At 44.7% G+C, this 14,091-nt stretch overlaps 1 protein-coding gene across 13 annotated transcripts in view; it reads right to left on the reverse strand.

Annotated features, from left to right (window-relative positions):
- Positions 1–10,665: 10,665 nt before the first annotated feature.
- The window catches only part of CEP63 (centrosomal protein 63), a 55,061-nt gene continuing 51,635 nt past the window's right edge, over positions 10,666–14,091 (reverse strand). For 10 of the 13 annotated variants that reach the window (XM_045088882.1, XM_045088879.1, XM_045088886.1 and 7 more), the window contains 2 exons: positions 13,018–13,294; positions 10,666–11,063 (listed from right to left, as the gene is read on the reverse strand). In XM_045088882.1, the coding sequence (XP_044944817.1) occupies positions 10,905–11,063; positions 13,018–13,294 (436 nt within the window). In that variant the 3' untranslated portion in view covers positions 10,666–10,904. Of the gene's footprint in view, positions 11,064–13,017; positions 13,295–14,091 lie in introns of those variants that run through there. The other 3 variants (XM_045088888.1, XM_045088887.1, XM_045088889.1) reach the window with 2 other exon arrangements.

A 14,091-nucleotide genomic window follows, 5' to 3' on the forward strand; every position in this document is an offset into this window, starting at 1 on the left:
CTTCTAGAAGTTTTATGGTTTTAACTCTTAACAGAAGTTGCTGTTGCAAAATGAGCCCCATTCTCCAAGGAGGACGGAAGGAACACATGGTGGTTGACCAAGCTCTGTGGCATCAGTTTCCCCTGGAGCCCCACCAACAAGGAAGATGACCCTTCCTCCTACTGTGCTTTCTCTACTCCCTTTCCAAGGGGCCTTGCCTGTGGTAGGGACCCTGCCTCTCCAGTCATCCTTATCACCCTAACACTGGTATGGGCAGAGGTTGCAAACTTTTCTGTTTAGCATGCAGTATTTAAAAAAAAAAAAAAAAAGAAAGAAAGAAAGAAAAAGCATTTATCAGTGCCAACATTTAAAAATCAAGAAAGTCACATCAAAATCTGTCCAACTTTTCTCAAGAAGCCTGTGATCATCACAGGGGATTGAGTTGCAGCACTCCCTTTGGACAAGCTGGCTGTCCAGGTCACTCCACACCCGCCCCTCTGACTGTCCCCCAGACCCTGAGGCCAGGGTCAGCTGCCAGAGTGCCTGCTTTCCTACAGCTGCCCTCTTTGATGCTACCTGTAAGGCCTCACCTCCAGCTTTTCCATCCCCTCCTTTTCAGTAGCTCACCTGGCCTCCTGACAGCCCCACTGATCCAGGATCAGAGTCCACACTCTGCAGAGGAGGAAACTGCCCAAGGGCGTACAGCTGCTAAGTGGCCCTCTGGCTTTGAGGCCCTCCCCCTCTGTTCTCAGAGTCCCTCCACAGGGCCCCATAGCCCTGGGCATTAGTGGGGGCTGTCTTGAAGCACTGGTGATGCAAATTGCTAAGGGCTCAAGTGTGTTACTAGGCTGCCTTGTGCACCTGTCAGAGGTTCTAGGAGCAGGAAGGGAGCTCGGGTCCGTGTCACCTACGCTGGCATCTGCAGGGAGTAGCCGGAGCTCGGGCCTCTAAGATGAGGGATTTGCTTGATTAAATGTTTGATGAATGAACTAATAAATGGATGAGCTGTCATCAGAGTAGCCCACATATGTTTAACCATTAATCAAAATAGATTTCAACTGCAGAAATATTTGAGCTGAGGCAAATAAAGAGGAGGAAGGGCGGGCCTACGACGTGCCAGAACCCATGCCAGGCCCCGCCACGAGGTCTCATCTCATAGCGGAACATTTCACAGAGGACTTCACATGAGCAGTGATATTTGTACAACCCTCTGGGGTAAAAGGAGAGGATTTAAAGGTGTCTATATGGGACAAAATTCATTACATTTTCTCTGCAATATGTAACTATAATGATAAAACAAATGCTAGTATCAGAAGAGACATTGACTTTATATAAAACTTCCAATATGATCTTTAAAAAAAAAAGTAATGAAAACCTGAGCTTTCTTTTGTGACTTGAACTTTTTATATAAGGATTTATACTTAAAACTGCTACACACAACTCCTGATCAAGGTGTTTTTAATTAACAGTGTCTTTAAATTCTTCATAGTCCACCTTGATGAGAAACTTTGCAAAGTAGTGATAATGTTCTTTACAACATTAATTTGGAAATTATAATCCAGATCGTATTTAAAGACTAATTGTAATTTCTCTTCTTTCATTGACAAATCTATTGTTGAGGTTTCTAGTAATATTATGGATAGACTTTTAATCCAATCAAACACTTTTAGATCTAGTATTAATGTGAAACACTAATTTGAAAAACTTCTGAATCTTGGAGTGGTCAACCTGTAGCTAGCTTGTAGTAAGGGGTGGCAGGGTACATCAGCAGACAGCTATGACTATCTGACCTCAGAAGGACAATAATTTTTGCCTTGTTTACAGTATTTAAACATTTATGTCATGAGATTCCAGAAATATTGAGACTGTTGGAGTGTTTTTGCGAAGACAGATTTGAGTCTGCCGTCTAGAGTTACATCCAGAAGAATATCACCTGGTCACCCCCTACATCAACCACCCTCAACCTGTCCCTTGCCCCACAGCCTCCAGACAGCTGCACTTGGGCTGCAAATTCTCCTTGGGTGCACAGAGCACCAGCTCCTCCAGTGGGCCATGGGGCCCTTGTCTGCTGTGGACAGCAGCACCTTCTGCAGCTGTCGAAGATGTCCGAGTGGTCCAGCTTCTCCCTGGTCACACACCCATCCCTGGCTTGATCTGGCTGTCCCAAATGCTGAGAGCTTCTAGGACCCCAAGGACCCCAATGACCCAGGTGGGATGCTCTGGCCCACTAATGCACAACACTAGTTCTCCAAGATGCTCAAAGGTATGCCATGAATAAAAAAATTAAAAAAAAAAAAGTTCCGTTGTGTAAGTTGATGACACTAGGCACAAATACTATCCCCTTGGGGCACCTGGGTGGCTCAGTCCGTTAAGTGTCTGCCTTCAGGTCAAGATCCAGGGTCCTGGGATCAAGCTCCCTGCTGAGCAGGGAGCCTGCTTCTCCCTCTCCAACTTGTGCGCTCTCTCTCTCTCTCTCTCTCTCGCACGCGCGCTAGCTCTCCCTCTCTCTCAAAATAAAACAAAAAAGAAATACTACCCCCTCTATAATAATGAATGTTCGCAGAGAACCAGACTGACCAGGTATAAATAAACCATAAGAAAGCTCTAAAAAAGACTCCAGATTTCTTTTATTTAAAAAATTTTTTTAAAGATTTTATTCATTTATTTGACAGACAAAGATCACAAGTAGGTAGAGAGGCAGGCAGAGAGAGAGAGGGAAGCAGGCTTCCCGCTGAGCAGAGAGCCAGATGCAATGCGGGGCTCGATCCCAGGACCCCAAGACCTTGACACAAACCGAAGGCAGAGGCTTAACCCACTGAGCCACCCAGGTGCCCCAAGGTTCTGGATTTCTTAAACTGGAGTTCACAGACCTCCTACAAATGGGGCCAAGGAGAGAATGCAGGGCTCCATGAACTTGGATGGAGAAAACCAACACCCTAATTCCCAACAAGCTCTAACTGAAATTTGGTTTTTATTTCATTAGGAATATAAGCCATAAACCACAGCAACTACCAGTACCTGGGGCTTTATTCAAAAAGAAATCACAGATGTTTTCATATCTCATTACACCTGTTGTAGACATCTCAAAATATTATTTTCATGCACTCCTGCTTTGAAAGCATCGTCTGCAACAGACCTGCCACTTGGTCTTGTTATTTAATGTTAATAAAGAAACATATATAATACCATATCACAAGTTTGTTTCCTCTTAGGTTTTGATAACAGAACATTAAAATAACTGGTTTTCCTTTTAGCACTATGTATTTTATGCAAGTAGTCATGATTTTGAGGGGTCCATAGGCTTCCCCACTCTGCACAGAAGTCCCTGGCACACAAAAGGTTAAGAAGGCTAAGGGTCTAAGGCCATCACTTCCAGTGATTTGGAAAACAATATGGGAGGCTGGGGGAGGGTGCAGGAGTGGAGGGATCTTGGCCAGGGAAAGGAAGAGATGCAGTTCTGCCACTTCTGTTCTGGCCCTAGGAGATAAGATATGCAGCATTTCCCATTCTGCTTTGGCATATTTCTAAGGAATACATATTAACACTGAAAAATTTCAGATCTCTGGAAAGTGGTTTTTGAAAAATATGGATTTAGGGAATGACTTCACCTGAGAAGATTGGAATTGCCTGGTGTTGTTTAAAAATGTTTTCATATTAAGACTTTTTGGAGCAAAATAAAAAGATCAGGTGATGCCTTCTTAGTCTACAAATGAGGGCTCACTCAGGAGGTCACAGGCTGAATGTACAAGCCACCTAGAAACTTTCCCATCCTTTGCTCATGGTCCAGGACTTGTTAATATGAATAGGTTAGGATTCCATGCTGGGCTGAGGGCTTGTCAGCCAGGAGGGAGATCACTGGGGAAACCACTGGGCTCCTGCACAGCCACAGCTCTGTTGGGTTATAGAGGGAACTGTGCACAGAGTATACGCTCCTGCTGGGATCAGGCTTATATTCCACCATGGTTGAAGAAACTAACTGGGCTGCGCCTGGGTGGCTCAGTTGGTTAAGCATCGGACTCTTGATTTCCACTCAGGTGATGAAATGAGTCATGGTATCAAGCCCTGTGTCAGGTTCTATGCTCAGTGGGGAGAATGTTTGTGTTTCTCTCTGCCCCCCCTCTCATTCTCTCTCTCACGCTCTCAAATATTTTTTTAAAAAATAAATTCATTAATTAAAAAAAAGAAAAGAAACTAACTGGTAGAAAACACTTCTTATCTTGTTTATGGGATTGAATTTGGAGCTGAGGACCTAAAACATGCATTCTAGTTTCCAGAAAGATTCAGGGACTGATGAGTTGTTTTAGTTCATGCTATCCATCAGGGGCAAGGCAAATCCAAGAGGTGGTCTACCGAGAGGCCCTCATTGCTTCCCGAAGCCAATGTTGTGGGAATTAGAACAGCTTTGGGAACCAACAACTAGCTCAGCCACACTAGATGCCTCCCAAAGGAGTGGCTGTTCCATGAAAGCATTGGGCAAACTAGTGTCAAATGGTCTTAGCTCATCTGGGTTCCATAGCGGAAGAAATGAGCTGGTTTATGTAATGGATCTGGCTTTTCTTTCTCTGTTTTTCCCAGTCATGCTTGGAGAGATATTGGAGGATTTGCCAAGCAGTGTTAGGGCACAAGTCCCATATTCACACACTCCCCCATCATTGGTCTGTAACGCTCTCCGAAACGTTCTGTACGCAGCCCTCCTCACCACTGAGGTTAGTGCCAAGCATTCCTGAAGCCCCTCCATACGAGATACTGAGCCAAGAAACTCTGCCTGGCTGGTTATTACGGACTTCGACTTCGCTGCCAGGACCCTCAGGAATGCTGGAAACTGCTCCCCTCGCAGGCAGCACAGGAGCACACTCTGCAGGAGGAAGGGCGGGAGCCTCGCAGTGCACCCAGCTCCCAGCAAAGCCCTTGCCCACATTATCTTGCAGCGAGGAACTGCTCCTCTCACAGGCAATTCCGCTCATGGAGCTTGGCCACCCCTTCTCTACAGAGGGCCACCACGGTTACTCCTGAGTGTGAGCACGGAGTGGAAACGACGAAACTTTGGCATGCGTGTGCTGAACGTGCGGTGATGTAGTTTGAATATAAACTTGAATTTTTCTAGGCATTGCTACACATCAGGGAGGCTTTTTTGGGTAACAGCTTTAGAAAGATACAATTCAGAAACCATGTAATTCACCCATTTAAAGTGTGTAATTCAATAGATTCGGGTGGTGTTATATTCGGGGTTGGGTAACTGTCATAAACCTATTGTAGAACATTTCAGAATCCCCCCAAAAGAAACCCCTTACCCTTTAGTCTTCAGCACCCCCCAAACCCTCCCTCTCCCTGCCCCTAGCAACCACCAATGTACTATCTGTCTCTGCAGATTTGCCCATCATAGCCGCTTCATATAAATGGAATCATACATATGTGGTCTTTCGTGACTGGCTTCTGTCACATAGTAGAAAGTTCTCAAAGTGGTTCGGTGTTGGGACAGCAGTACTTCATCCCTGTTTATTCCCAAAACATATTCCACTGTCTGGATACGCCACGTTTTGTTTATGGGCTCACAGATTGATGGACATTTACACTGTTTCTACTTGTGACTACCAGGAGTAACGCTATGAACATTCATGTGCTCCACTTTGAGTGGACATGTGTTTTTGGAGCCTGGACATACACCTAGGGTTGGTACAGCTGCGTAATGGTAACTCTAACTTTTGGAGGAACTGTCCAGTTGTTTTCCAGAGTGGCTGCACCATTTTACTTTGCCATCAGCAATGTTTAAGGGTTCCCATTTCTCTGAGTAAGGAAAGGGTTCTGGGAGAGATGGGGGCCCTTGACTAGGCTCTGAAACAGTGAACAAGCAATCAGGGAATAGACTAGACCACCAGGCCTCGGATGTTAGGGAGCATTTTTCTTTGGAGGCGTCAGTGTAATCACAGAAAATGACCAAACCTCAAAGAAGCAGCCATTAAGGGTGTTATCAATTGTCCTTGCTCAGACCAAGAGGGAGCAAGGATCTCAAGGCCACAAGCTTGCTGGTCTAGTCTTCAATAAAAGACTGGCCTAAAACCCCTCAGTGGCAACCCATTCAGAACCACTCTCGCTCTAGAGAGCTTGCTCTCTCCTTTCTGTTCTCACCTTCACTTCATAAACTTCCACTTCACCCTTTTGTGTCTGCGAGATTCACTCTTCAACTCGGTGAGACGAGAACCCCACAAGCCTGTGACATTTCCACATCCTCATCAACACTTGTTATTGTCCATCGTACTATTACGGTGGCTGCAAAGTAATAGCGCACGTGGTTTTGAGCTGCATTTTCCTGAAGACTAGTGAGGCAAGAGCATCTTGTCATGTGATTTGGGGCCATTTATAGATCTTCTTTAGAGAAATGTCTATTCAGATCCTTAACCAACTTTAAAATTGGGTTATTTGCCTTTTTATTATTGAACAGCTTGAGGTTCCAGTGACTATTCAACTACACTTTAAAACTTAGCCCTAATACGAATTAGTTGGACTCCTACAATTTTGCATCTCTCCCCAGAAAACAGAACACAGTTCTGGGAAAATTCCCGTCCCTAAAGTGGTGGTTCTTCTAAACTGGTGGATACTCTCCAACAAAAAAAATGGACATATGCAAATTTATCTGTTACATTTAATATCAGGGAGTCCCTGGGCCTTCCACCATTCAAGCACGGCCTTGATAAGGCTCTTTCTTTTTGTAAGAAGAGTATCTACTTACTTCTGATTGTACTGTCCAGTCATTTGAACCTAGCCTTAATGGGCAACATAAAATGCCCAAACTCTCGGTTCCCACAGAAGAAAGAAGAGTGAACTTGTTGTTAGATTATGGAAATCACACTGTGGAGAAATAGCTTTTATAGAAGATTGCTTTGACGGCCCACAGCCCCTCATTTCTCTAAATTTTCTCCTGGGTCAGGCCGGACTGAGAGAGCTTTACACCATCCCATCTGGGACCGCCGTAGAACTGGTCTGATTGCTCTCCAGCCTCTGCCATCAGCCCTTACTGAGGCCTGCTGCAAGGAAGCTGTACAGATGCTCTCATTCTTATCAGTTGTAGGAGCTCTCCTAACGCTCAGACAAGTAACCAAATGCTCATATACACTCTCAGAGAAGTTGTGCTTCTCCTGAACCCATGGTCTGTTTTGATCTTGTGGGCACCATCAAGCTTTTAAGTAATGTCTCCTTTTCTGCTTTTGTCCTTAAGCAGCTCAGAGTTGAATCTGCTGTCTGCCCTAGCAGCTGAACTAGAGGTTAGTTTGCGAATGGACATTTACGGCTCTCGTTTTCCCTCTGCCCTGATTCCACTCTTCATCTCTTTTTAGTACATTTTGTATCCTATCTCAAACGGTTCCTAGAACAAGTCAAACGAATCTCTTCCTAACCTTGCCTTTCTGTACTTGACTGCCATTCATGACAACTGATTGCTGATGTGTGTTCTTAATGACAGAACTTATTTCACAGTTATTTTTCTCACATGTTACTTTTAGTTTCCAGACTCAGGGGTGTTTTGCAAACAGATTACCATCACCCATAGTTACTAGGTGTCATGTGTCTATGTATGAGAGGGAAGGTAGAATTTTTTTAAGTTGAATAGACATAATAGAAACTGTATTTTGGCTCAGTCAACTAAGTGTCTGCCTTCGGCTCAGGTCATGATCCTGGAGTCCTAGGATCCAGCCCCGCACTGGGGTCCTTGCTCAGTGGGACGCCCGCTTCTCCCTCTCCCTGTGCCAGCCCCAACTCGTGCTTGCTCTCAAAATCTTAAAAGGAACAGTGTATTTCTTTGTCTATTCAACAAAATATTTTCATAGTGCTTACTGGGCCAAATACTGTGCCATGTACTTTACAAATACTCATCTTCACAAAAACCCTAAAAGGGAGGTATGATTTTCATTTCCCCTGTTTTACAGGTGAGAAAGTTGAGGTATGGGGAGGTTAATTAACTTGCCCAAGATCACACAACTAGTAAGCAGTAGAGCTAGGATTAGGAATGGGGTCGCCTGCTTGCAGAGTCCACACTCTCTACCTCTACCTACCTCTACCGGGGATCTCAGGTCCTGGCCAAGCCACTTAAATCCTCACCATTGTTTTGGAACAGTGACACCCACTGCCTCCTAGACTTACTGAGATCAAAGGATGCTTCATGCAAACGCAGCATCCCACTCATAGTAAGAACTCAACTTTGTCCTCTTGAGCTAAAACCTGCATAGAAATCCAGACCAAACTTCACAGAGAATGCTGACCAAGAGGAACAAGGCAACTGACCCTACACAACATCATCTGTAAACACCAGAAGTAGATGAGAGCCCCCTTACCGTTCCATCACATGGGAGTATCCTGATTACAGAGATTCTGTAAAATGTAAAATGTGTATTAAGAAACTAACTCAAATTTAGTCTGACGCATTTTAGTATTTGGCATATCTTTATGAAAATCGAAGTTGGGAGATTAAATTACAGTCAAACATTCTGACAAATCTAGGTTGTTTCCCTCAACTTTAACAACATGGTGTAAGTTTCAGAAGTACATAGTACCTCAGGATTCCTTAAGTATCTCCAGCGACTCGAGTCTGTCCTTGTTCCTCCTAGTCAGCATGAGCCATGGAAATTTGGGGCTGTACCCTACATATTTTAGGTGGAAGCTTGGGACAGTCTGAAACTCAGAAATCCCTGCATACCGATCCAATCCAATCCCTCAATCTCAGGGCTGTGAGTTTAAGGTCAGTGCTGGTGCTGGGTTCCACGGTGGTCATGGAGCCTACTAAAAACAAAACAAAATGAACAGAAAACCTAAATCAAATAACAGAATGATTTCAGAGAGGGGAGCACCATAGATATATCAGATGGGTACAATCCTTTTAGAGTCTGCAAAGCCCTTTCACAAATGTATTTTCAATAAATCCTCTCCACCCTGTGAGGTATCATCCCCATTTTGCAGGTAAGTGCAATGAAGCCAAGAACAGTAGCGACTGTTATCTACTGAGAAGTCACTCAGTACCTGCTATGTGCGAGGCAGCACCCTGGATGTGGGCAGGACCTTGCCCCTGCTTTTAAGGAGTCTTTGGGAGAGACAGAAATTAGCATGGTGTGGTCAGTGCTTTGAGAGGGGCACATACAGGACATGCCAAGAAATGAGAAGCTCTCTTAAAGGTCAGGCGCTGTCTCTGGTCAGGAGCTGGGGGAAGGCCTTGCCGACAAGATAGCAGGGCCATGTGAAAGTATGGGAAGAGGAGGCTGACCCCGGGGGCAGCACATACATAGGCAAGAAGGGACAGCGTGGTGCATCTGGGGAAGAACATTTATCCATCAGAGCACTTGCACAGGGCCAGGCTTGTGCTGGGTCATGAGGTCCCCACCACAACCAGACAGGCAACGCCCTTGCCCTCAAGGAGCTTACGGGTAAAAACAGATGATAAAATCATAAATCAAAGGGCCCCTGTATGCTCAGTGAAGCATCTAACTCTTGATTTCAGTTTAGGTCTCAGTCTCAGGGCTGTGAGTTGAAGGTCCGTGCTGGGTTCCATGGTGGTCATGGAGCCTACTTAAAACAAAACAAAACGAACAGAAAACCTAAATCAAGTAACAGAATGATTTCAGAGTTGGGGAGTACCACAGAGGGAATAACTCAAGGCGGTGAGCTAGAGAAACTGGGAGAAGCTGGTCAGAGGTCTCCTCAAGGTGAGACCTTAAGAGTGCACACCTGATGGCAAGAAACCCCAACCATGGGTGAGGTGAGAGAGGGATTCCAGGCACACGGCAAGGACAAGGCCCCTAACAGGCTGAAGCTGGCTGCACTGGAAACATAAAGGAGGGAGCATGGCTGGAGCACTGTGGACGAAAGACGATGCACTGCACGAGGCAGGCAGGCCCCATAACCGAAGGCTCTGTAGGCTCTGGGAGGTAATTCAGAGTCCTTCTGAGTGCAACAAGAAGCCTCTGAAGAATCTCAAGGGAGGCAGCGGTGACACCGTTCCGCTTACTGGGGTCAGGAGAGGAAGGGATGCCAGGTAGGAGGCTCCTGCCGGCATCTAAGCGAGAGACTGGGTTAGTCTGGACAGGGTGGAGGCACTGGAGAGAAATGGCTGCATCTGAGAGAGGTTCTGGAAGCAGAACTGAAAGGACCTCCTGATAGCTTGCACACAGATGCACTGCCTGTGTCCCTCAGATGTTGGTGTCCTTCAGCACCCCTGGCCCTGCCTTCTGCTCTTCTCTCCCTACACACTCTCCCTGGGGACCTCATCAGGTGGACTTCATCAACTCTCCCTGGTTTCGAACACCTTCTGCACACTGAGACCTTCGTCTCCCCTTTAAAGATCTCAGAAAGGCAGAGGCTGAGCATTTCCATCTGACGTTCCACAGGCATCCCACACCTAAAACCAGCCCGTCCCCTCCCCCCGCCTCTCTCTTATACTTATGTTCGGAGCAAAAGGGAACTTCCTGGAAAAATTCTTTTGCCTCTGTACATGCTAGCAGCCTGGCTGGCTAGTAAGCAGCAAGGTCAGGCCATTGCCCTGGATTTGGATCAGTCTGCCTCTGAAATCCAGGCTTCTACTACATACTTCTTATTTTATCTTCAACTTGTATCATAAAATCTTTATTTTAATTAGTCTATAGCTAGTCACATTTAAGTCATCAAGAGAAAATATCACTTTAAAAGAAATGTTAATGTGAGAAAAAAAAAGGCTAGCAAAGTGGTTTATTCTTACAAGTTATTGCTGGAAAAAGTTCTTCCAACAAACCAGTACAGTGAAAATGCCTCAGAAAAGTGTCGGTTTTTCAGGTTTCTTCACAACAGTGTTAGGATGTCTCGTCTTCAGATTTTCTGTATGTTCGTGCTGTGAAGAGCTGCTACTTCCGGGTGACAGTAACTCTTCAGGGTCTATTTTTATTTCCAAGTTTGTGATTTTTTTTTAGAGGCTACTTTAGGGTCGTGAATTGTTTCACTGTCTTTTCACTCTCTCTTTTAAGTTCTTCAATATGGGCATCTAGACGCTCTAGAATATGATGTGACCTCAGCTCCTCCTCTTCCAAAAATCTGGTAGCTATTGAGCCAAGAGGCGATACAGGCAAGGGACACTGCAGGAGAAACCAATTTTGACATACATAAGTTGAACAGTATACGTCTCACATATATTTTCATGCTATTTTCTAACCAGAAATGTTAAGAGGTGACTTTCCGAAAACTATTTTCTTCTGAAGAGATATTTGTTTTTATCCGAATGGTAAAACTAGTAAAGAGGAAGGAAGGGAGGGAGAGAGAGGAGGAGGGAGGGAGGGAGGGAGATGTCCTGGAAAAATTACTATAGACCTCTTCCTTTCTGACCCAAATTGTATAAATGTAAAGTGTTAAATAAATAAACTAGTCGTGGATCTGAAGAATATCTGCTTAGGCTTTGTAAAAAGTACACATATAGCCTTTAATAGCCTTTAATACCCCAGAAGAGAGCATACTTACTGTCTGTTACTGCAAATTCACTTTTAAAATCTGAATATGTTACTTCGATTTTAAAGTACAACAAACTACTGATAACATATTAGATACCAAGTGAAATCAGTACTTTCCCACCTCCAAAACCTCAGTCCATAATCCCTCATCTGAAACTCCTGGGCCATGGTGTTTCAGAATCCAGAGCTCATAAAGGGAATAGAGGACATGCACCGCACACAGTCCTTCCTCGCACACCGTCATTATTTCTAGAGTCACCTCAAACAATGAGTTACTGAAAAAAGCATCACACACACACACACAATCATCCTAAAACAATTCATCCTGGTAGAGTCAATTTTCTTTATTTTACAAAAAGAAAACGAGGTTCAGAAGTGTGAAGTGACTTGCCTGAGGCCATTCCACTAGTGGGTGCCAGAGCTGGGATTCCAACCCTGTTCACCAGGCCCCAGAGCCCACGCCCCTGATGCTACACTGTGCTGTCCCCACTTCCTCCCCAGTCTGGTCACCTCTGTGTGACAGCTGGACAGAAGGGCAGAGTGCCACCTCGGCCAATCTCACCTGGGAATGCACAGGTCTGGGGATTCAGATTTCTCACAGCTCTGCGCACAACCACAAATGACCGTAGGAGTCCCTCAAGTATTGACAGGGGGTTACAAATAGTTTAGTAAGTAGGCAATTCACAAACACAGAATCCATGATTAACAAGGATCTACTATATTACCTTCTCGGAGTCTGAGGTAACGTCCCATAATCAAACATATTGATATTTCTGAAGTAAAATGCTAAGTAGAAATGCTAGTAGAAATGTTAAGTAGAAAAATAAATTCTACACATATTGCCACATCTGTTCAGGTAAGGTCAGGTTTTAGTGCCAATTAAGTTTTGTGCCAAATGGAGGACGTTTTTGGATTTCAGAATACATGTAAGTGAAGCGGAGACTTACTTTAAAAAGGAAAACAGAACCTCTCCATGGACTTGTTGGTACACTGAAAAGTCACAAATACTGAACCTCCACAGGTGTGGGACCACTAACTGGGGAGGGCAATGAATGGCCGGAGGCAAGAGTTTCCAGTCTGCACGGCAGCTGCAGGAACATGAGGTCAGCGCAGCGTCGCCTTGTGTGGTACTGAATCCGTGGTCTGGACGCATCAGACCACTTCCTTCCTCCGCCTCCACCCACCCTTCTCCCTTTCCCACAGCTCCTCCCTTCCTTCTTCACTGTCCAGACCTCACGACTATCCTGGCATCCAGAGACACTCCTTGAACCAATCACTCCAATTACAAAATTGATCTTCTCTTTTTGAAAAAGGCAGGAAAAGAATTTACAATTAGGGTTAAAAACAAAGGCATGGCTATCAACTTTCAGAACTAAGATGTACTTCAAAAAGTAATCACAGCTGAATGTGTCTTCGCAAGCAAAATCCTAAGACAGAAATACATGAGAAAAATACAGAGTACCTGAGATAGAAAACTAGTAAGAAAGGAACCAACACACCCCCTCACCCTCCTTTATCCTTCAAATAAAAACTAAAACCAAACTAAACAGACTTAATAAATAATAAGATGAGAAAGTTTCCATACCGAAGACATAAACTCCTCTTGGTCATTTATACTCTCAGAGACAGTGTCAGAATAATTGGCTTCGTTTGTATCTAGCACTGAAGGCAGAGAGTTAGTTTTGTAGAGAAAGTGAGAAGGCAGAGAGACAGAACTGCACGGGGTGATCTGAGAACTCAGGGGGCTGAGGACCCCAGACTTGGGCTCTATACTATCCAACGCTTGTCGTCTCGGAGAATGAAGACCTGTTTTGTAGTGCTCAGTCTTCATTCCATCATGTCTGTACGGGCCATGGGTTGGCCTGGATAGCAGATTAGAAAACAGAACAAATATAAATTGTAGTGACTTCTCCCTTTTAATACAGAAAGTATTAAAAGTATTAACTGTTACAGGAAGTTAAAATAAAGGAACTTAAAAATAAAGGAACAAGCTAACCAGTTTAAGGCTGTAACTTCTAAAATGAGCAGCCCACTCAGACCCCCTGTTCTTCCCATCCATTCAGGCCCACATCCAATCCCCGTTGCCAGGCCCCGGCCCTCACACATGGACAATACAGTGAGAAAGACAAGCTGCCGGAGTCATCTAGTGTGTTTGGTGCTAAAGCAGAGGGAAGTACTGTGCACAGGGGACCTGGTGTCAAGCTGGCAGTGGAGGTGAGGCATCTGCACAGGCTTTGGTAGGTTGGTAGGAAAACACTTGAGCCATATAGTAAGAGCTGAAGCCAGGTGGGTTTTCCTGGAATGCTCACTTCTTATGGTAACAGCTTATAATTAATTGACCAAAAATACAAAGGAAGCTTTCTTAATATAAAAAAGCCAATTCTGACTTCTTATGGTACCAGTGGGGGTTCAAGCGGTGGGAGGCAGCATGGAAAGGCTCGGGGCAGGGAGGACACTGTTTATATATATGTCCAGAGTGCGTGAGACTCAAATCTGAATAAAAGTGCTTTATAACCCTCCTCCGCCACTTTGTGACCTCATAGTAGCTTTGCTTGTATACACTGTACTTAAGAGTCAAACATAGAGCTGTTTGAGGAAGATTTAATTTCTGTGAGTCTAAAATTACTCTCAAAGAAAGGAGAATTATAATGGTACACAT

This window comes from Mustela putorius, unplaced genomic scaffold (genome assembly GCF_011764305.1).
Source record: "Mustela putorius furo isolate JIRA1106 unplaced genomic scaffold, ASM1176430v1.1 tig00003834_pilon_pilon_pilon, whole genome shotgun sequence".
Classification (NCBI taxonomy): domain Eukaryota; kingdom Metazoa; phylum Chordata; class Mammalia; order Carnivora; family Mustelidae; genus Mustela; species Mustela putorius.